Source organism: Miniopterus natalensis, chromosome 1 (genome assembly GCF_054644295.1).
Source record: "Miniopterus natalensis isolate mMinNat1 chromosome 1, mMinNat1.hap1, whole genome shotgun sequence".
In the NCBI taxonomy this organism is placed as follows: Eukaryota; Metazoa; Chordata; class Mammalia; order Chiroptera; family Miniopteridae; genus Miniopterus; species Miniopterus natalensis.
The window spans coordinates 83,731,355-83,755,872 of record NC_142081.1 but is presented as its reverse complement, the minus strand read 5'-3'; the positions used below and the strand labels follow the sequence as shown (position 1 = coordinate 83,755,872).

Genomic DNA, 24,518 nt, shown 5'->3' with positions numbered 1-24,518 from the left:
TCATGGGGAAATCTGCCCCGGGCCCAGTCTAGATCAAATTCTGTTATGTGATTATAGAACTCTGTTTTCTTACTGTAGTAATTTATAACTATCATTTTATTTTTCTTTCTCCTCTACTGGACTTTAAGCTAAACAAGAGCCAGGGGTCTTGTCTGTTTTGTCTGTAGAGCTTAGTATAATGTCTTTTACACTGTAGGTACCCAACATATATTTGTTCAAGGTATGAATGGGTGTGAAAATGCACAGTTCTTTATACACAAAAAATACTCATATTTTTCTACTTTTTTTCTTTCTGATGCAGATTCTATTAGTTTATTGAAAATCCAGGATGCAGTTCTTTCGTATGAAAGATTAATAGAACTTAGAAAAAATCACTGTGAACTACTTACCAGAAAAATAAAAAAAATGGAAAATAGGGTTAGTGGACTACAAAAGGAGCTATCAGAAACAAAAGAAATGAAATCACAGTTAGAGCATCAAAAAGTGGAATGGGAACAAGAACTCTGCAATTTGAGGTATTGAACAACTTGGTTTAAAGAAATATTTGAATATTTACTTTTATTCTACAAATATGTAGGACAAGTTTTGTAACTGTCTACTTCTAAGATTTTATAGGGAAGACCACTTCTGTAGTATTGTGGAGTATGACATTTTTGGAAATAATATAGCAATTTTTAGTGGTGCATACTTCTTGCAATAAGTTAAAGTATATTTTTGTATGTCATTTGAATGACCATATAGAAGTCCACCATATGGAAATCTCATTATTTAACAAGTTGAATTTTGGTTGTTTTTCATTATTGTGTATTGTAATTAATGCTGCCAGGAATGTCTCTTACATAAGTCTGTTTCTACATTTTATATACATACTCTGAATAAATTCTTTAATAAAGTATTATTTGATTATGTGTAAAAACTTTTAAAAAATGATTTTAATTCATATTTCTAAATCGTTCTCAATTCATATTAATCTACATTCCCACCAACAGAGTAGGAAACGGCCATTTTTCTCAGGAGAGACACAATTTTTTTTTAAAAAAAGGCTGATGTAGTTTTAGTTTAAATATATGCATGGAGTGAAAAGTAAAATGGAAAGTCATGACTGATTAGCTTATTCAGCATCTTTCTTGTACATAGATAAAATTAATTAAAAGGCCTTTATTGAAAGTACATACCACTCTTTATTGTTGACTTAATATGAATTCTATCTTGTTCTAATAAGGGGATTTAGAGTGAATTACAATGTAAATAATGAACAACTAGATAAGTTGGAAGTGTTACAAAAGATGCCTGGCCGGTGTGGCTTAATTGGTTGGAGCTTTGTCCCATACACCAAAAGGTTTCGGGTTTGATTCCTAGGGCACATTCCTAGGTTGTGGGTTTGATTCCTCGTCGGGGCACATGTGGGAGACAACCAATCAATGTTCTCTCTCACACTGATGTTTCTCTCTCTCTGCCTTCTCCTCTCTCTCAAGTCAATAAGCATATCCTCGAGTGAAAATATATATAAAAAAAAGTGTTACAAAAGAAAGAAACATAAAAAGTGTAGAGCAATAGATAATCAACTCCCTAGACTAGTCTTGGATTATAGTTGTCAGCAGATATGTTTTCTGTAAAAAACATCTGCAGATGCTGACTTCCACTGTAAATCATTTTAGGGGTATGATTTGTCAAGCTGAAATTTTATTTCTAGTGAATGTATAAACTTGTTTATAAACAACAACTTCTCTTTCTAGTTAGTAACTAAATTATTTGTCCTAATAGAAGATTAATTATGACTGTGGAAAAAGGATAATTTCAATTCTACCTTCACTGAATAATTTCAGATTTTCTTTCCTATAATATTTGCCAGAGTTACTATTGACTAAAGTGTACTAAGTAGCGGAATGTTTTTTCATTGCTGCCTTTCAAGTATATGTATGTTTTGGAAGAGATTGAAGTGAGAAATAAAAACATGAGACCTGGCAAGGACAAAAATGCAAGAACATAGGAATTTAATTAGGATAATAAACCAGCATATGTAGGACCAGATCATAAAATGAACATTTTATTTTCTAATAAAATGAGTTTTAAGATAAGTACATTTAACTTCAGATTTACCTTAAAAGAAGAAAAAGAGAAGAGAAGAAATACTGATCTGTTATATGACAAAATTAGGGAGCAGTTAAGAAAAAAAGAAGAGCAATATATTAAAGAAGTTGAAGTGAACCAACAACTTGAAACCACTCTTAGAACACTAGAAATGGAATTGAAGATTTTAAAAAAGAATTTAAATCAGGTAAACTTATCTTTGGTACACGTTCTTATTTCTTACAGTATATCATCAATATTTCTAATGTCCCTTTGATTTAATGTGTATTATTTAGTTTTAAAACAATCCAAAAATGTTATCTCATCTAAAATGTGACATATATAATTAAAACTATTAATTTATTGCAATTCTTGGCATCTAATAAATGCCATGTTTATGTTTTCTAAATGAAGAAATGAGCTTAACCATTAACATAAACATTCATGTTGGCATTTTAAAGTGTTAACATACAGGCTAAGTTGCTTTGAGACTGCGATGGAAGTCATCAAATGTAAAGAAATTTTATTTTGCGGTCATATATTTTTGCTCTTTGACAAATTTAGCTGTGATTTAAATTAAAATTTGAATTTTCCATGGTAGATAAGATCCTTGTGTTTAAAAAAGCCATCTCCTTTTAACAGTTTTTTTAAAGGTTCTGCTCTTAAGCTTATGACTTTTTTTAATGCTATGAGTTCAAAAACCTAATGTAATGTGTCTCTAGGTTGTAGAAGAGCGAAATGACATTCAAAGGCAGCTTTCTCAAGAACAGAATGCCAAAATATTACAAGATGGAATTCTGACCAATCACCTTTGCAAAGGAAAGGAGATAGAAGTAGCTCATAAGAAAATGAATTCTGAGGTATTTTATTTATTCACTTCCAAATGAATGTGAATATGTATTTGTGTGTATATATTTATAAAACCAATACTATACATATGGAAAATATAGAGGATTTTAAAGCATATATCTCTGTGTGTGTGTGTGTGTGTGTGTGTGTGTGTTTGTGTGTACACACATACACAAAATCCTGAACTTGCTTATCTTTTTAACCTCCCCATTCCAGATTGTGGTAACTGAATGAGTTCAGTGATGTATATGGAAGTGCTTAGGACAATGCCTAGATGATCAGTTATTAACACATGTAATTTTTATAACTGACTATGAGAAAAGTAGAGTATATGTGGAATGCTCTTGGGAGAAAAGAATTATAGGAACTTTACTCCAACCATATATATTCAGAGTTAAAACTCTTACTGTGGGGTCACTGTATATTCAGACCATAAACTCAGTTTTTAAATGGGTGGCATTTTTGATCCATTGGATAAAATGATATTCTTAATTCAAATACATTTGTCTTCCGCAGTGAAGTAGTGACATTCATTATGGCCTCCTGCACAGAAAGGCTTTTAATATTTCCCATAGCAATTGATGAGCTTTCCATAATCTCAAAAATATTGCTCCTAACAACAGAGGTTCCAGTTTTGAGCAGTGGTTTCATACCCTTTGTACATTAACAGAGGGGCTAGTTTCTACTTCCACTGATGGCGAGGAGGAAAAGCGTAGGCAGCTTATAGACCGTATTTTAGGTGTTATTTTCTTTTAAGAAAAGTAACAGTTTTCTCCAAATAGTATCCTATTTTAGTACAAGGAACTTTTGAAGACAATGATATGCCATAATATATACTTAGTGATATTTTATTGATAAGTATTTTATTCCTAGTAAAGTAGTCCAGTGTATTTTCCCCCATTTCACACGTATTACTACTTTAAACATCATGAAGATAAAATAAAAATTATTGCAGCAACAAATTATCGTATAATTTTCTAAGAGGAGTTCTATGAATGTTATCTTATTTACCATTTCTTTTTTGAAACATAAAGCTGCTTTTGTTTTTCTACATTCACACTAGAAAAAAACTGTGGATTGGTGCAAGAGCAGGAATTGTGGAGTCAAAAGACCTGGAGAAAATCCTGAACTTGCTTATCTTCTTAACCTCCCCATTCCAGATTATGATAACTGAATAAGTTCACTGATGTATCAGGAAGTGCTTAGGACAGTGCCTAGATGATCAGTTATTAGTAGAGGTAGTTTTTATAACTGACTATGAAAGTATTAGAAAAGTAGAATGTCTATGGAATAGTCTCGGAAAAAAAGAATTATAGGAAATTTAATCTATCCTAATATATGCAGGGTTAATACTCTTACTGTGGGGTAGCTGTGTATTCAGACTGTACAGTCAATTTTTATTTATTTATTTTCTTTTTTCTTTTAAAGATTTCCACCGGCTAGTACAAGTCCTGTGAACCTTTCTGTTTCCTGGGGTTTTGTTGGTTTGTTTAAGTTTTTTTTAACAGGTTTTAGAGAGAGAGAAAAGGAGAGAGAGAGAAGAAACATCAGTCAGTTGCCTCCTGCACACCCCCGACCGGGGACGGAACCCACAACCTGGATTTGTGTCCTGACCTGGAATCAAACCCATGACTCTTTGGTCTACAGGACAACCCTCCAACCAACTGAGCCACCCTGGCCAGGGCTGAGACCGTACACTCATTTTTTAAATATAGGCAGATTTATTAATCTTTCGTTTTATGCCTTCTGGGTTTGTGATAAGTCAGAGAAAAACCTTTCCAGTTCTGAGACTCTTAAGAAATCTCTTATGATTCTGTTTTTACTTTCATGGATTCATCATCTTATATTAAATTTTTTAACTGTGAGGGATTGTATAAATTTGGAGGATTGGATCCAATTCTGTTTTTTCCAGTGGGATATCCACTTACATAAACATATACGTTATTCTTTAATTTCAGAGGATATCATGATACTGTATGTCATTTCAATGAGTATTAGCTACAAGTCTCCTCTGTTTTACTTAGGTTTCCGATAGTTATGAAAAAGAAAAAAATCTGTTGCATGAAAACCACATGTTGCAGGATGAAATTGCCAAGATAAGACTGGAAATAAACACAGTAAAAAATCAGAACCAGGAAATGGAAAAAAAATATTTTGAGGACATTGCAATTGTCAAAGAAAAGAATGACCATCTTCAAAAGACAATAAAACTGAATGAGGAAACATTAACAAAAACAGTATTTCAACATAATGGACAGCTTAATGTTCTGACAGCTGAGAATACAATGTTAAACTCTAAACTGGAGAATGAAAAACAAAACAGAGAAAGACTGGAAGCAGAAGTTGAATCATACCGGTCTAGACTGGCTACTGCTATACAGGATCATGAGCAATGTCAGGCATCAAAAAGAGACCTACAACTTGCTTTCCAGCGAGAAAGGGATGAATGGTTTTGTTTACGGGACAAAATGAATTTTGAAATGTCTAACCTAAAAGATAGCAATGAGGTTCTTTCTCAACAACTTTCTAAAGCTGAAAGTAATTTCAACAGCCTGGAAATTGAGCTTCATCACACAAGAGATGCTCTCAGAGAAAGGACATTGGTTTTAGAAGGTGTACAAAAAGACCTAAGCCAAACAAAGTGTCAAAAGAAGGAAATTGAACACATGTATCAAAAGGAACAAGGTAAAGTGAATAAATACATCGGAAAGCAGGGATCCTTAGAAGAAAGGTTATCTCACCTACAAAGTGAAAATATGTTGCTTCGACAGCAACTGGATGATGCTCACAACAAAGCTGACAGTAAAGAAAAGACAGTAATTAATATCCAAGATCAGTTTCAGGATATCATAAAAATATTTCAAGCTGAAAGTGAAAAGCAAGGTCTTATGCTGAATGAAAGAACGAAGGAGTTAATCAATGAGTGTAATCATTTAAAAGAAAGAATGTATCAGTATGAAAATGACAAAGCAGAAAGAGATGTAAGTATCCAGAGAGATAAATATTTTTCAAATATCCGAAAAGAAAATTTGGAGTGATATTTGATGATGGCTAAATGTTGAATCTAGTTGAATATTAAAAATATATAGATTACAAATGTGTTTGTTCTATCAGCTTAAAAGCAGATAGTGTATCCAGCAAACGAACATTAGACCTAAGAGGTGCTTTGTTTTGAGTAAAGACATTGTGTTGCCCATGAAATTGTAAGAGGTTAAGTTATAGATTGTTAATAGATATAGATTGATATTAATAATTTAGACTTACACTGATAAATAATAATTTTAGTCTTTCTGCCACCATAGTTTAATACCATTAGAAAGTAGATAGATGGAAATGCTATACCTAAAGTGAGTATTTTGAAATTAAGATTCAATTAAGTGGGTTATTTGACAGTTAATTTCAGATTTCCAGATGAACTGTATCTCATAGTACCTTTCCTTCAGTGGCTTCTTATACATTTTAGTTGGTATAATGTTATTTTTATTCATGTCAATTTGAATTAAATTTGGAATATTTCAGTCTCAAGTAATATATTCTTGTGACCTCTCAATTCTTTAAAAGTATCTACTTTTTATTAAATCATAATTTGGGACAAATATGATGAGTTTTAACAAAACTATAATTGATTTCATCTTTCCACTACTATTTACAATTTTCTTTGAATATTTTTACAAGTAATCTGCTCATATTTCTCATTTCAAGGCCAAAGTACTATCATTTGGAGATAAGTTTGTCCATTTCAGAAAGAATTGTAGCTCTCTGTGGTTTATTAATTTGGCATTAGATCTCCATTTCAGACTAATGAGGGGTGGCAGAATTTATATGTAGCAGGGAGGGAGGTCAAGGCCATTAGAATGACTTCACATTTCTTCTAAGATAGGAAACTACTGGAAGGATTTCAGCAGGAGATTGACTATGTGAGGGACCCTGAAGTTAATTGAAGCCTCTGATAAAAAGAAAAAAGAGAGAGAAAATATTCCACGGTATTGAATTTACTACCACTCGATCCACCTACATACCCATTTCTCTTTGAGGCATCAGTACATTATAAAGCTTTGAGATTCTTGAGAGGGGAATTGAGAGTGGGGATGAATCAGTTGTCTATGTAACCTAATGCTGATTAGGCAGGAGGATTACAATTTCTGTGTCTTTAACTTGATTAAACCAAGAGAAATGAGTCCATATGAGGAAAAGAAGGTGAACTGATATATGTGGTGATATGTTTCCAGTTGTATATTATGCTAATAATATACGACTAACAGTACAAACAGGATGGGGCACAAGCAGTGCGTATGGAGAATAATACAATGATTAATAAATAACAATACAAGAATAAGCTCTGTGTTTCACATACTCGCAACTATAAACCTTCTTTTGCCCCATCCTGTATGTGAAGTTATATATTATTGATATAATTTAATAATGTGATTTATTAAATCAGTAACAGAAATATCTTGCCAGGCATTTGTGAGACAACTTCAACAAGAGCTGGCTGATACCCTAAAAAAACAATCTATGTCAGAGGCTTCACTGGAGGTTACATCACGTTATCGTATGGATTTAGAAGATGAGAAACAGGAATTAAAGAAGAAATTAGATCAAAGCAGAAGTCAGGTATGTATGAAATTTCACGTCTCATCAATTCATCTATAGCTGGTTAAATAACAAAGTGTTTTAGGGAACTAATTTTCATGGGCAGCTTCTATATTTTTATTGTAATTATTTTATTATAATTTTATTATCTTAATCACTTATATTTTAAACCCTGGCTTTTAGTCTGCCATTCATATTTTATGTTTTTTCTTGTAATATTTGCCCTTAGGAAAAGTGAGAATTATGTATCATTCTTCACAGAAGTCAAGAGACTTTTTTTCCTACTAAACAATATTTTTAGTGATATCTCCATTATCATGATAGAGGCAGCCAGATAAAATCAGAGGGTAATGCTTAATGGAATGTTCCAGAAAATTGTTTTATTTCTTATCTTCACTTTGGTGAATGGATATAGAATCTGTATTTATTTTGTAGATTTCAGAGTAACTTGTACGGGAAGGTCATTATACAAACGGGTTGAAGTAGACATATCCTTCATTTTTTCTCACTTAGAGATACGATGAAAGTGCCCGGCAGGCATGACTCAGTCTTTGAGCATCGACCTATGAACCAGGAGGTCACTGTTCCATTCCCGGTCAGGGCACATTCCTAGGTTTCAGGCTCAATCCCCAGTAGGGGGCGTGCAGGAGGCAGCTGATCAGTGACTCACTCTCATCATTGATGTTTCTCTCTCTCCCCCTCTCCCTTCCTCTCTCTCTGAAATCAATAAAAACATAATTAAAAAAAGAAATATTATGAAAGCATGGAAATACTCAAATCACTGTAGTATGTACATCCCCAACAAACAATTAAGAAAATTAAATTTAGATACACCTTTGGATTTAAAAAACAACTGTATTGCTATAATTCACATATCATGTAATTTGTCTATTTAAATTGTACAATATTGTTTAACATATTCAGAGAGTTGTGCACCTGTCACCTCAATCAATTATGGAATATTTTTATCACTCCAAAAACAAACTCCAAATCTCTTAGCTGTCACTACCAGCTTCTCATTTTGCCCTGCACCAGGCTACAACCAGTATACTTTCTGTCTCTATTCATTTGCCTATTCTGGATATTTCATGTATATGCAGTCACACAAATTGCAGTCCTTTGTGATTGACTTCTTTCACTTAAAGCCACATTTTATTTATTTATTTTTAATTTATCTTTATTGTTGGAAGTATTACGGATGGTCCCTTTTTTCCCCCCAATAGATCCCCTCCACCTTCTATCCACCCCATCCCCATACTATTGTCTGTGCCCATTGGTTATGCATTTATGCATAAGTCCTTTTTTTAATCTCTCCCCACCCAAGCCCTCAACCCCGACTTCCCTTTGAGATTCCTCAGTCTGTTCCATACTTTTATGTCTCAGGATCTGTTTTGTTCATCAGTTGATTTTGTTCATTATATTCCACATATGAGTGAGATCATGTGATACTTGTCTTTCTCTGACTCGCTTATTTTGCTTAGCATAATCCTCTCCAGCTCCATCCATGCTGTCCCAAAGGGTGAGAGATCCTTCTTTTTTACAGCTGCATAGTATTCCATGGTATAAATGTACCACAGTCTTTTTATCCAGTCATCTACTGATGGTCACTTGGGCTGTTTTCATATCTTAGCTATGTAAATAGCGCTGCTATGAACATAGGGGTGCATAACTCCTTTCTGATTGGTGTTTCAGGTTTCTTAGGAAATAATACAAGAAGTGAAATCACTGGGTCAAATGGCAGTCCCATATTTAATTTTTTGAGGAAACTCCATATTGTTTTCCATACCGGCTACACCAGTCTGCATTCCCACCAACAGTGTACTAGGGATCCCTTTTCTCCACATCCTCGCCAGCACTTGTCAGTTGTTGATTTGTTGATGGCAGCCATTCTGACAGGTGTGAGATGATATCTGATTGTCATTTTATTTTGCATCTCTCTGAGCATTTTTTCATGTCTCTTGGCCATTTGTATTCCCGCTTTGGAGAAGTATCTATGTAGGTCCTTTCACCATTTTTTAATTGGATTGTTTGTCTTCCATTTGTTAAGTTGTATGAGTTCCTTATATATTTTGGATATTAACCCTTTATCTGATGTGTCATTGGCAAATGTTTTCCCATACAGTGGGCTGGCTCCCTTTTCGTTTTGTTGATGGTTTCTTTTGCTATGCAGAAGCTTTTTATTTTGATGTAGTCCCATTTGTTTATTTTCTCCTTTGTTTCTCTTGCCCTGGGAAATGTATCAGCAAATATATTGCTACAAGAGATGTCTGAGGTTTTGCTGCCTACGTTTTCTGCTAGAATTTTTATGGTTTTGATTCTAACATTTAAGTCTTTTATCCATTTTGAGGTTATTTTTGTGTATGGTATAAGTTGGTGGTCTAGTTTCATTTTTTTGCATGTACCTGTCCAATTTTCCCAACACCATTTATTGAAAGACTGCCTTTACTTCATTGTATGTTTTTGCCTCCTTTGTCAAATATTAATTGAGCATAATGGCTTGGGTCAGTTTCTGGGCTCTCTGTTCTGTTCCACTGATCTATATGTCTGTTCTTGTGCCAGAACCAGGCTGTTTTGATTACAGTGGCTTTGCAGTATAACTTGATATCTGGTACTGTGATGCCTCCAACTTTGTTCTTTATCAAGATTGCTATGGCTATTTCGGGTCTTTTTTGGTTCTATATAAATTTTTGAAGTGCTTGTTTTAGATCTGTGAAATATGCTGTTGGTATTTTAATAGAGATTGCATTGAATTTATAGATTGTTTTGGGTAGTGTGGACATTTTAATGATGTTGATTTTTCCAATCCATAAACACGGTATAGTCTTCCACTTGTTTATATCTTCCTCCTTTTTGCAATGCCCTGGAATTTTTGGAGTACAGGTCTTTTATCTCCGTGGTTAAGTTTATTCCTAAGTCTCTCTTTTTTTTTTTTAAATATATCTTTATTGATTTCAGAGAGGAAAGGAGAGGGAGAGAGAGAGATAGAAACATCAATGATGAGAGAGTCATTGATCAAGCCCGCAACCCGGGCATGTGCCCTGACCGGGAATCGAACCCTGATCACCTGGATCCTAGGTCGATGCTTAACCACTGAACCACGCCCGGCCGGGCCTAAGTCTCTTAATTTTTTGGTTGCAGCGGTAAACAGGATTATTTGTTCAGTTTCCAAGAGTTCATTATTGGTGTATAAAAATGCCATTGATTTCTGGGTGTTAATTTTGTATCCTGCAACCTTGCAGAATTCATTTACTAAATCTAGTAGTTTTTAGGTGGAGTCTCTAGGATTTTCTGTGTAAAATATGTCATCTGCAAATAATTACACTTTTACTTCCTCCTTTCTAATTTGGATGCCTTTTATGTTTTCTTGTCTGATCACTGTGGCTAAGATTTCCAGTACTATGTTGAATAAGAGTGGTGAAAATGGACACCCCTGTCTTGTTCCTGTTTCTTAGGGGAAATGGTTGTAGTTTTTGCACATTGAGTATGATGTTGGCTGTAGGTTGTCATATATGACCTTTATTATGTTGAGGTATGATCCCTCTGTTCGCACTTTCCTCAGAGTTTTTATCAAAAATGGATGTTGGATTTTGTCAAATGCTTTTTCTGCATTTATTGATATAATCATGTGATTTTTTTTCTTTCAATTTGTTTATGTGATGAATCATGTTTATCGATTTGCAAATATTGTACAAGCCTTGCATCTCTGGAATAAGTCCCACTTGGTCATGATATATGATCTTTTTAATGTATTACTGAGTCCGATTTGCTAATATTTTGTTGAGGATTTTAGCATCTATATTCATCAGGGATATTGGCCTGTAATTCTCTTTCTTTGTAGTGTCTTTATCTGGTTTTGGAATTAGACTAATGCTGGCCTTTTAAAAAGATCTTGGAAGTGTTCCTTCCTCTTTGATTTTTTGGAATAGTTTGAGGAGGATAGTTGTTAGTTCTTCTTTGAATGTTTTGTAAAACTCCCGTGAAGCCATCCAGACCAGGGATTTTGTTTGCTGTGAGTTTTTTAATTACTGCTTCAACTTCATCAGCAGTTATTGGCCTATTCAAGTTTTCTGACTCTTCCTGATTGAGTGTTGGAAGATTGTATTTTTCTAGGAATTTGTCCATTTCATCCAGGTTGTCAAGCTTGGTGGCGTATAGTTGTTCATAGTATTTTCTTACAATCCTTTGTATTTCTTTTGGATGAGTTGTCACTTTCCCTCTCTCATTTCTGATTTTGTTTATTTGTGTCCTCTCTCTGTTTCTTGATGAGCCTGGCTAAAGGTTCATCAGCCTTGTTTATCTTTTCAGAGAACCAGATCTTGGTTTCATTGAACTTTTGTATTGTTTTTTTAGATTCTATGTCATTTATTTCTGCTCTGATCTTTATTATTTCCTTCCTTCTATTTACTCTGGGCTTTTCTGGTTGTTCTCTTTCTAAGTCTTTAACTTGTAGGGTTAGATAGTTTATTAGAAGTTTTTATTGTTTTTTGAGATAGGCCTGTAGTGCTTTGAACTTCCCATTCAGGATTGCTTTCATTGTGTCCCATAGATTTAGAGTAGTTGTGTGTTCATTTTCATTTGTTTCCACAAAGTTTGTGATTTCTTCCTTGATCTCGTTAGTAATGCATTTTGTTTAATAACATGCTCTTTAGCCTCTATGTGTTTGAATGTTTTTGAGTGTTTTTATTGTAGTTGATTTCTAATTCCATGTCATTGTGGTCCAAGAAGATGCTTGATATGATTTCAGTCTTCTTGAACTTTTAGAGACTTGTTTTGTGTCCTTACATGTGGTCTATCTTTGAGAATGTCCTGTGTGCATGTGAGAAGAATGTATATTCTGCAGATTTGGGGTGGAATGTTCTGTAAATGTCAGTTAAATCCATTTGATCTAGTGTGTCATTTAGGGTCACTGTTTCCTTGTTGATTTTTTGTCTGGAAGACCTATCCTGTGAAGTCAGTGAGGTGTTAAAGTCCCCTACTATGTCTGTATTGCTGTCCATCTCTCCCTTAAGGTTGTCCAGAAGCTTTTTTCGTAAATTTAGGTGCTCCTATATTGGGCGCATATGTATTTATCAGGGTTATATCCTCTTGTTGGATCAATCATTTTAGTGTTATGTAATAAATTTTCTTGTCTCTCATTATGGTAATCATTTTGAAGTCTGTTTCATCAGACATGCGTATTGCTACCCCAGCTCTTATTTTTTTTTCATTTCCACTTGCATGCAAAATTTTTTTTCATCCCTTCACTCTCATCCTGTGTGAGTCTTTTGTTCTGAGGTGGGTCTCTTGTAGACAGCATATATTTGGGTCTTGTTTTCTTATTCACTCACCTACCCTCTGTCATTTTTTTGGAACATTTAATCCATTTATATTTTAGGTTATTATTGAAAAGTATTAATCTATTCCCATCTTAATTCTTTATGCCTATGTTTCTCTCTCTATTTCAACTACTTATTACAGCAATCCCTTTCACATTTCTTGCAATTCTGGTTTGGTGGTGATAAATTCCTTTAGCCTTTTTCTGTCTGTACAGCTCTTTATTTCACCACCTATTTGGAATGATAATCTTGCTGGATATAGTATTTTTGGTCTCAGATCCTTGTTTTGCATTACCTTGAATACTTCATGCCATTCTGTTCTGGCCTGTAGAGTTTCTGATGAGACATCAGCTGACAGCCTTATGGGTGCTCCTTTGTAGGTAACAGATTGCTTTTCTCTTGCTGCCTTTAGTATTCTCTCTTTGTCTTGAATATTTGGCAATTTTAATTTTGATGTTCCTGGGCATGGTTGTCTTTGGATTCTTCTTCCTTGGGACTTTCTGTGCCTCCTAAACTTGTGTGACTTTTTCCTTCACCATATTAAGGATGTTTTCTGCCATTATTTCTTCAAACAGGTTCTCTAACCCTTGCTTACTTTCTACCTCTTCTGGCAGCCCTTTGATGTGAATATTGTTACATTTCATGTTGTCTCACAGCTCCCATAAACTGTCCTGTTTTTTAATTCTTTTTTCTTTTTGGATCTTTGATCAAGTGATTTTTTTCTACCCTGTCTTCTAATTTGCTGATCTAATCCTCACCTTCTGCTAATCTGCTATTCATGCCTTTCAATGTTTTTGTTATTTCTACTATGTCATTCTTAATTTCCTAATATTTTCTATAATTTTTTTCATGCTGTTGACCATCTTTATGATCAATATTCTGAACTGTATATCTGGTAGATTGCTTATCTCCATTTAATTTAGCTCTTCCTTGGAGAATTCTTTTGTTCTTTCATTTTAGGCTTTTTTTTCTACCTATTTTGTCTGGTTTTTTGGCTTTGTTTCTATTTTTTAGATAGATCAGCTAGGACTCACAGTCTTTTGGATGGTTTCTGGTGCAGGCCAATGTTAGGCAGTGTTTGTTACTGGCCTTGAGTACCCTGTTTGGAGTTTTCCATGCTCCACAGCTTCTGGTTTCCTCTGTTGGCGCTGGGTGTGTTTGGACAGGATCAAGATGTGGACCAAAGTCTGCTTTTCCAAGCCCTGGATCCAGAAGAAAATCAAGCAAAGACTCATAGCCCCAGAGGCCGTTATTCAGTCTCTTGATGAACCTCAGGCTATAGATACTCCACAGGGTGGGGCCAGAGGTTTTCCAGCAGGGTTGGGCAATTGTTCCTCCCCCCCCCCAGGCAAAAGCTGCTTGCAAGGTAAATGTTTGCCTAAGGAAGATGTCTTCTGCCGTATGGTGGAATGACTCAGCACTGGGGTCCTGATAGGTGCCCTCCAAGATCTGTTCCGCTAGTCAGCCCCCCTGGATTCTCCTCACACAGCTCCAGTCCACTCTGCCCTCCCTGTACTGGAACCCAAGGTGAGTGGTTGCACATGAAACTTTGTGCATTGGCCATTTAAGAGGGTGCCTGCATTTCCAGCCATCTCTTCCTGTCAGACAGAATCCCTGCTGCTTCTCATAGCCATATGTTATGTGGACACCTTTCTCAGTTCTGATTCTCTGATCTGGGGAGCCCAGCATGGGGTTTAGACCCCAGAGTTCTCAGTGGGAACCCCCCACAGCTGAGATATCCCTCCAGACCTTCAGCTGCTGCCTGTGGGCCTGCCCTCTCACACCTCCTCACTTCCTACCAGTCTCTATGAGATCTCCACTTTTCCTCCTTGGTTATGAGGGTGTTCCCTAGCTAATCTTCAGTTGCAGTTGATTGTTCACGGTGGTTTTTCTGTATTTTAGTTCTAATTCCAGTTTGGTCTGGGAGAGTTTCAGTGTAGCTTCTACTCAATCTGCTGCCATCTTGCATATCTGCTAGTTGCCGATGCATATCTGAGATGGCTGATTTTAACATTTCTCGGGCTTTACTACTCATGCTGTTCTTGCTGTCTTTTCAGTCTCTGTTCCTCTTGCCTGATCCAACATCTCTTTGGACCTGGCTCCCAATCTCTCCTTTTCCATGTAGTGTTTTCTAACTAACTCTCATTGACCTCATTGTTTTCAGCACTTGTCATCTCATCTGTCCAGAACATCTGTCCCTTAATTTTACATTGTTTTAATTCTTTTCATGAGAGATGATCTTGTCTTTCAAAGTATGAATTTGCCTGTGAGATACATTATTTGATATGATGGTACCTATCCTTGTATAACTTGAAAATATTTTATGTTAACTATTGTTAGGATAAAATTAAATATTTTATACTACATCAATTCTTTCTTCTTGGAGACACTAATATGTTTAATCTTTTATTTTCAATATATTTTAAGCAATTAGATATAAATATAATAGAGAACTGTTTAATCAGAAGCTCATCTTTTTTACCCTCACTGTAAGGAGAGAAAAAATCTAAATCAGCCTTCCTTAACTATGCAGCCAGAACTGGGATTTACAGATTTATAGCACTTTAGCAACAGTAAAGTTCTGGAGGAGTTTTTTTGATATGCCATACCCCATCACCTTAATCTACTCATCAGAGTACTTCCTAAAGCAGCCCATCCAAAGCAACCCAACATAAAGAGTTGCTGGGAATGAATGAATTTGAGAACTAGTCCATTATCTCCATGGTGGCTGCTTTACCCTGCCTGTCAGGTCATATAAGTCATGTACTCAGTCTAGGAGGTGTTATGTGCATTGTAGCTCATGATTATTGCCCACTGAGTAGTACAGAGAGGAAGTAAGTTATGAATTCTTATAAGCAGAAAAGTATTGTTGGCTAGTGGAATTGGCGAAAGCTTTTTGAATTACTGGGGATATATTCTGGGCCTCCAGCTCCTCATTTGCTGCTGATGTCAATGGTATGAAAAATTATTTCAGTGTAACTTATATAAGAAACCATTTCCATTAGCATGCCATGTGCCTAAAGTATAAAATTTTATTAGAACATAAAATACAGTAACAATAATAATGCTAACTACAAATGCTTAGAGAGTACCCTCGGCCACAAACTCTTCTAAGTACTTTATGTATATTCCCTAATTTAATGTTCCCAACATCCTGGTGAGGTAGATGCCATTATTATCTCCATTTTACAGATGAAGAAACTTTAATTTGTTCAAGTTCACACAGCTAATAACTGGTGGACTTGGGATTCAAACCCAGGCATTCTGGCTCCTATGTAGGTACTGCCTCTCAAGCTATTCCATGAAACATCTGGTTGTCACCAAAAGCAGCATATTAACTCTCATAGTCACTGGAATAGCCATGGTCATTCACATTTGTGAATATTTAAAATTATAGCTGATGTGGTGCTTAGAATGCAAATATATAAATGTTTATCATAAGGTGATTTTCTATTTTACCCCATTTGACCAGTTTATAAATTTGTATATTTATCTAATACAATATAATTTAAATACCTAAATAATGTTTTCTTTTCAGTACTAGAAAAGAGGTTGGTGAACTTTTCTGGACAGGGCCAAGTAGTAAATATTTCAGGATTTATGGGCCATGAGGTCTCTGTTGTCACAACTCAGCTCTGCTGTTTAGCACAAAGTAGCCATTAAAAAAATGCAGATGAAAGAATGTAGCTGTGTTGCAATAAAATTTTAGTTACAAAAACAGGTAGATTTATACTAGACTATCAGTCGTTAAAAGTGTGTTTTTTTCTTTATTTTAGTTGCAAGAAGCACAGGATCGATGTACAGCCGCCGTAAGATGTGCTGAGGAGACGCAAGATCACATGCAAAAGTACAATTTAAAGCAGCACAGAAGATAACATGAGTATTTATAAAATAGATGAGCAGTGTATTATGAGAATTAGATCAGTTATGATAAACACATCAGTGTGAAGCTGGATAACTATTTCAGCTTTGAGCTATTCTGAAATGCGTAATTTGTATACACTGCCTCTAAATTTTGCACATTATCCGCAAAATACAACTAGAAAAATATGGCACAATTGCCAAATCATTTACTTTTCAAATTTTAAGATTTTATGTTATTGCACCTTCAGATGTTTGTTGAGAAATTATTTGGTACTTTTTAAATCTATGTGTGAGAATAATTATTGTGAAATATACATTTTAGGCTTGAAATTGAAAATGCCAAGTTAAAAGTTACAGTCAAAAAGCAAGCTCACAAAATTGAACAGCTTCAGACAGACCTGTTGGGAAAAAATTCGGTAAGTCAGTCTCTTAATTTCCACATACTGAAAAGGAATTGTTATTTCTCTAATAGTGGTGTGTAAGATATTTTGGACAATATGAAAGTCTCACTGATAAAAGTATTTTTTGTATTCATATGGTACTACTTGCTGCTAGTAATGTAATTCCTCTTTATAGAGTAAGCTTACTGAATTCATAAAATTAATGGTTTTTATACTACGATTTTAATAAAAAATATTATGATGGTCTAAAAGCAATATTTGATACATATCACATTTTCTTTATCCATTCATTTGTCCAACATTTGTTTTTTTCCAGCTTTTGGGTATTGTTAATAATGCTGCTATAGACATTGGAATACAAATATTTGTTTGAGTACAGAAATTCAAGTAATGATTTAATCTAGAATTCTGAATTTCTCTTGTAATCTAAAACTCTTCAGTGAGATTTTAGAATGAATTACTTTTAATGTTTTAATTTGTTCTCTTCATCAAGAATGAATACTAGTCATTATGTAAGTGTTTTTTTGAAAGGAGTGTATTTTTTCCCTTTGCTGAATTTTAAAAAGGAAAAGAGACGCCAGTGAAAAAGTAGAAAAGGCTGCTCAATCAGGGCCTTACATAGCAACATAGTGCTCTTAGCATTGCAAGTTAACAGATTACAGTGATGCCTCGGTTTTCGAATGTCTCTGTTGACGAACATTTCGGTTTACAAACGCCGTAAACCAGAAGTAAATGCTTTGGTTTTCTAACGCGCCTTGGAAGTTGAATATGCCATACAGCGTCCCCTGAGTGCAAGATCCTGAGGCCTAGCTGCCCACTCTTGATCCCTCAGTTTTCGAACATTTCAGAGCTCGAATGGTCTTCTGGAACAGATTACATTTGAAAACCTAGGTACCACTGTATTTATTTTCCATTCACTTGTGTTAATCAGTCTTTCAAAGATTTAATAATCCAATCTCAGAAAAGACAGGTGTGTAATCCAGAACTTCAATTTATTGATGAATGGTGAAAACTACGTAACTATTTACCAAGCAGAACAGGATTCTCCTGCCATTCATATTCTCCTCTGTAGGAGAGGCTGCCTGTAATTTCAGGTCAGAAGATTGCACTGTGAACCCTAAGTTGGAGCAGTGAGGTAGATGCATCTGCCAACTAGTTTCTTTCAGTCACAATATCTAGGTTCTTACAGTTTCCTTAAACAGGTATACCTGGTTCTTCTTGTGGCTGAAGAAACATTGAAAATTATTTTTTCTAGACTTTATATGAATAAGTCCTATTGTATTAGCATACCTTTCTACAAGTGAAATGGTATGTTGATAAGGAGTCTTCTGTGAATAAGAGTGCCAAGAGTTGTCACCTTAACAGTTTCACACAGAAATATATTAAGGTATCAAAAATTGAAAAATTTGTGAGAATCCACAAAATTGATTAAGCTTATACAAAACTAATGAGGGTTTTTTTTGTAGATTTCTATAGAAATGAATTAGGTTTATGACACAGAATTATTAGTCACCATATGGTCTACCTTGTGAATCAAAAATTTAATGAGACAAATTTAAACCAATTTAATCAATAGACCTAGCTTCTCTGGAAGGTTCTCATCTCATGAACCCCCAGGCCAGAGACTACCTGGGTTAAGATATTTGATCAACACAGTGTTGAGGTGAAGCGTCTGAACTGGCAAGAAGAAGATAGCTCTAGCTTTCTCAAGCCTTTGAACTATATAGTTTTGTATGCATGTGAAAAGAACTTCAGAAGACTACCATAGGTCAGGTCTCTAAGGAATAGGGAGAAAAAAAAATTTAAAGGGAGATAATTGATGATATGATGCTTGTGAAAAACATTTGCATTACAAGAAAAAAATAAGACACAGTATTCCGGTCAACATCCTAAGGTGAAGGTGCCCCCAGGATCAGAAAATAACACTACACTCAAAGTAACACCAATAAGGATCAACCTAAAATGTACAGGATTATCTGTCTACAAAGGTGATCCATACCACATCATGGTTTATGAGTGTGTGGTTGAGGATATCTTCGAGGAACTAGAAGGGAGAAAGAAAAATACAGATGACCTCAATCAATAAAGGGGTCAAGGCTGGAGATGTTGATTAGAGAATCTGGTTTGAAGTATTGAGCTTTAAGGAACTCTGCAAGAATTTTTAAAAAGAATAGATTCAAGAACTATACATCAGAGTCACTGTTTAGAAACACACTGGGGTTAGAGCAGCAGAAGGAGGGTGTGTGTGGTCATTGTTATCAGTGCTACTGAGAAGTAAGGCAAAAGTAAAGGACTAAGTAAAAAGATGACCCTCGAAATTTTTTTAGTGCAATTATAGGATTGAAAGTCAGATTCTTAGGTAAAAGAAGAGAATAAGTTGTGAAAATATGAATACGTGGATGACACCTTGCATTATAGAATGTTGGATTTTAATGGAAGGGGTGAACAGGATGATAGAAAAAGCTACAAGAACAAAATGAAAGTTAGCTTTTGTAAAATATAGAGAAGACCAACTTTATTTAAAGAGAAAAGTGTTTAATAGAAAAGGAGAGATTGAAACCTATGGAACAGTGCTTACAGAGAATGAGAGTCTTTATCTCATCCTAAAGTCAGATTATAATGGGGACTACATGGGGATTTTTCAAAGATTATTTTAGTAAGATGTGATTTAATAGAACCTGGAGTATCTTGAACTATTGATGAAAATGTTTCTAGGTCATCTTTAGAAATTAAAATGTCAACATAGCCACTCTTTTTCAAAAATTTTAACACTTAGCATTTTATATGTAAAAACCTCTGTTTTTACAAATTTTGGCAATTTAAATTCCAGGGGAAAAAAGTGATGAAAATGTAAAGTCAATTTAAGCTGCTGTAAGAAGTCATTATTTTTTAAATCTATCCTTATTGGCATCCGGTTTATAAACTACATTTATAGACCTGCCTACACATATTATTCATGAACTTGTGAGAAATTGTATTTCTAAGAAAGAAGAGTAAGTCTCTAGATTTTAAAAAATAATTTTCTTTAAAAATTGTTTTTCCAAGTCTCAGGATGAAAAGGAACAGTTAAAGAAATGTACTGAGTTAAAACAATCTCTGGAATATAGCTTGGATCAGGAAATGAAGAAAAATGATGAATTAGAAAAAGAAATTACCAGGTAAGATTTTAATATTTCAGAACACTTCTACCATTAACTAAGATTCAACTGTCGTTTTACTTTATTAAAACCAAAATACAAATTTATTTCCTATCTGTAATTTTTATAATTAAACAAATTGTTGCCCGGCCGGGCGTGGCTCAGCAGTTGAGCATCGACCTAGGATCCAGGAGATCGAGGTTCAATTTCCGGTCAGGGCACATGCCCGGACTGCGGGCTCGATCCCCAATGACTCTCTCATCATTGATGTTTCTGTCTGTCTCTCTCTCCCTCTCCTTTCCTCTTTCTGAAATCAATAAAGATATATTTTTTTTTTAAAAAAACAAATTGTCCTGCTTAAAAATTTACCTAAGAAACTCACAACACAACTTGAAACTGTTTTGAGTGCCAAAATATTATACTTACTCTTTAATGATTCCTAAAACAGTAATGAAGATGCCTTTTGTATATTCTCCTGTCAACTGCATTTTTCATGTCTACTTAAATTTTTAATTCTGCACAGTATGTTTACTCTCTCTGGTGATCTTTCCTTCTTTTAGTAGTGTGCTTCCCTTCAGCATTCAAATAGTTTAATATCTAAAAACCTATCAGTGTTGTTGTTTAACAACATCAAAAATTATCTTGATTTGGCTTATGTTTCTTTCTCCTTTCTTAGTGATAAAATATATCACACGTACAAAAATGTATGTAGGACATAAAGAATGCATAATCATGTTTTTACCACTCATATAAAAAATAAGCCCTGGCCAGGTGGCTCATTTGGTAGGACCATTGTCCCATGCACCAAAAGGTTGCAGGTTAGATTCCTGGCCAGTGTACATACCTAGGTTGGGGGTTTGATCCCCAAATGGGGGTTCAATCCCCAGTCATGGTGTGTACGGAAGACAACTAATTGATGTTTCTCTCTCAAATCGATGTTTCTCTTGCTCTCCCTTCCTCTCTCTCTAAAAATCAATAAAAACATCCTCAGGTGAGGATTAAAATAATAATAATAATAATAATAATAATAATAATAATAATAATAATAATAATAATGGCATCTTTCCCAATGTCTGGGAAGCCCCCACATGGCTTCCTTTCTGTTTATTCCCTGAGTACTTAAGTTTGTCCTCTGATTCTCATAATTGTTTTCCTCTCATTTAACTGTTTTTCTCTACATTGTTTTGTATCCCTTTCATTTTCTTAAGATCGTTTTAAAACAGTCTTGAAGAGACTGTTACACATTATTTCTGATTTCCTTTCTTCTAAAGCCCTGCCCCTTTCTGAATTTCCCTTCAACTCAGACTTCAAAGATTTTTCTTTCCTGCTTCTCTTTCTATTTCAAATGATCTCCTTGATGTTTTTTACTGGTACTTTCCTTTTCTTTTTGTAGATTGTTGTCAGTAGGTACCAAAAGATACTTTTGTGTCTTTTCAAACATTCATATATAATTATGCTTTTTCTCTTCACCTCAGATAGTGATCTCTTGTTTCTAGTTGCTGTTTAATAATAGGTTAATGTTTTACTTAGCATACTAAAATGAATATTAATAATAACTTATAAGAACTCTATATAGTTACAATATTAACTCTGTATCATATATGTCATGAATTTTTTTATCTTACATAAGATTATAATTTAGATAGTATACTTTCAAATGATATTAGATTGTAACAAAGGAAAGAATTATAATTTATAAATTTATTTATTTTATATGATAGAACATAGTATCTGTTTAAATAATTATTAAATATTTACTCTTAAAGAATTTGACTTACTAATTTCGTACATTTCTGCAGATTTAAGAAACTCTTAAAAAATACAAAAAGGAAGTTAAATGAATATGAAAATGGAGAGCTTAGTTTCCCTGGAGATTTAAAACCGAATCAAGTTGAAATGGATATTCAGATTGATATGTTAAAACATAAGGTAATTTTTAATCAATTCTGGGACCCAAAAATTACCTGTTTGAGAAATAGATATCATTCAGTGCTTTGAGGAATGAAATATTTTTCTGTTAATTTTATAGACTTGATATCAGTGAAAAAGACATCTTTTTTCTTTATCACTTTTCTATAAAAAGGGCATACTGTTAATTCTCCTGTGCCTTGAGCCCTGGCAAGAAGCATACCATTACAGGTCTCCAAGCACCAGCACCAAGTAAAAAATTTTTTTTGGTAACAGCTTTATTGAGATATAATGAACATACTATGCAGTTCACTCATTTAAACTGTGCAATTCAGTGGCTTTTTCTATATTCAAAGAGTTATGCAGATGAATTTTAGAACATTTTCATCATCCTAAAAAGTAACCCTGTGACCTTTAGCAACCACTCTGTGCTGGTGTCCACTTCCCCACTCTTCCTTGCCCTAGGGAACCACTACTGTACTTTCAGCCTCTCTAGATTTGTCTATTCTGCCCATTTCATATCAGTGGAATCACACAAGATGTGATCCTTTGTGACTGCCTTTTTTTATTTAGCATAATGTTTTCAAGGTACATCTGTTTTGTAGCATGTATTATCAGCCTTTATGTCTGTTTATTGATGAACAACATTTCATTGTATGGAGCGACCACATTTTTCAATCTGTTCATCATTTGATGGACCTGTGTGTTTCCACTTTTTGGCATTGTTAATAATGCTGATATGAACATTCATGTCCAAGTTTTTATGTGAACATATGTTTTCATTCTCTTGGGAATATACTTATAAATGGAATTGCTGGATCATATCTTTAACCTTTTAAAGAACAGCCAGACTGTTTTTCAAAGTGGCTGCACCATTTTACATTTTCATACTCAGTGTATGAGGGTGCCAATTTCTTCACATTCTTGTCATCACTTATCATTACCTGCCTTTTGATTGTAGCCATCCTCGTGGGTGTGAAGTGGCACCTTATTGTCATTTTGATTTGCAATTTCTAATGGCTAATGATGTTGACCATTTTTTCATGTGCTTATTATCCATTTGTGTATCTTCTTTCAAGAACTGCCTTTTTAATTCCTTTGCCTATTTTTAATTGGATTTTCTTTTTATTATTGAATTGTATGAGTTCTTTATAAATCCTAGATACAAATCCTTTATTAGATAAAGGATTTTCAGATATTTCTTCAATTCAGTAGATCACCTTTTCACTTTCTTGATGGTGTCCTTTAAAGCACAGAAGTTTTTAATTTTGAAGTCCAGTTAATATATTTTTGTCCTTTGGTTTCACATCTAAGAAAAATATCCAAATCCAGTCATGAAGATACATACCTGTGTTTCTTCTAAGAGTTCTGTAGTTTTAGCTTTTACATTTTGAGTTAGCTTTTATGTATGGTGTGAGGTAGAGGTCTAATTTTACTCTTTTGCATGTGGATATCCAGTTGTCCCAGTACAATTTATTGAAAAGATTATTCATGTCTGACTTCATTGTTTGGCACCCTTGTCAAAAAGCACTTGGTCATAATGTGAGGGTTAATTTTTGGATTCTCTCTTCTAATTCCTTGATCTATAAGTCTATCCTTATGCCAGTACGATATCAAATTTTATGAGAACTCTTTCCCAGTCATCTTACAAATTACCAATTGTTTTATGTAATAATAAAAAGTCAGTGTAGTGGAATGTTTTTAACTCTCCTTTTGTGGAGATTTTTTGCTTCTTGATAAAGCCTGTGGCCAGCTTATGTTTTGCTGACTCTGTGACAGGAGGGGAAAGTAGGCTTAGAAAGATAACGCCCATTCCCTTTATTCTCCATTCAAATCTTTAGTCTCTAAACCAGCACCTCCCACTTCATTTCCATTAAATCCTGCTAACAGGATCTGCTGACTTAGGCATTTATTTCATTATGTTTAACTCCTAATTCATAGACTCATCAATAGATTTCACTGCCTAAGGAGGAGAAGATTAAAATCTGGACTGTCACCTTTTCTCTTTGGAAATCTCTCAATTTGAAATCTCAAAATTTTAAAGCCAATTTGTGTGTTATGGAGAAACATTGTGGTATAACATAAAGATGAGGTGTTCTTACCTCCAATATAAATAAGCTTGATGTAAGGTAGAAGAGGAATAGTATTTAAATAGTGCCAAAGTACACTACAGTTGTTTTACTCCTGAGATTTAAAATGATTTCATAATGTTCTCTATTTCCTCACTGAGGAAAGGAACACTTAGCCCTAACCATGGAATGCTTCTCTGTGGCCATGGCTGTTCCCTCTGAGCTCTTTGTTCTGTCCTTTTCATAAGAAATGGCCCGTCCTTGCAGCTCTTCTCTCAGCCTGCTTCCTCCCTGTAGATAAGTGTGGGAACC

General features: G+C 34.5%; 1 protein-coding gene across 1 annotated transcript in view; it reads left to right on the top strand.

Annotated features, from left to right (window-relative positions):
• LOC107530253 (ankyrin repeat domain containing 26) overlaps positions 1 to 24,518 on the top strand; it is a 108,120-nt gene that overhangs the window by 66,773 nt on the left and 16,829 nt on the right. The window contains exons 21-29 of the mRNA XM_016203938.2: positions 302 to 515; positions 2,095 to 2,278; positions 2,793 to 2,930; positions 4,944 to 5,900; positions 7,381 to 7,533; positions 16,604 to 16,674; positions 17,014 to 17,107; positions 20,138 to 20,250; positions 22,029 to 22,158. Of these exons, the coding sequence (XP_016059424.2) occupies positions 302 to 515; positions 2,095 to 2,278; positions 2,793 to 2,930; positions 4,944 to 5,900; positions 7,381 to 7,533; positions 16,604 to 16,674; positions 17,014 to 17,107; positions 20,138 to 20,250; positions 22,029 to 22,158 (2,054 nt within the window). The remainder of the gene's footprint in view (positions 1 to 301; positions 516 to 2,094; positions 2,279 to 2,792; positions 2,931 to 4,943; positions 5,901 to 7,380; positions 7,534 to 16,603; positions 16,675 to 17,013; positions 17,108 to 20,137; positions 20,251 to 22,028; positions 22,159 to 24,518) is intronic.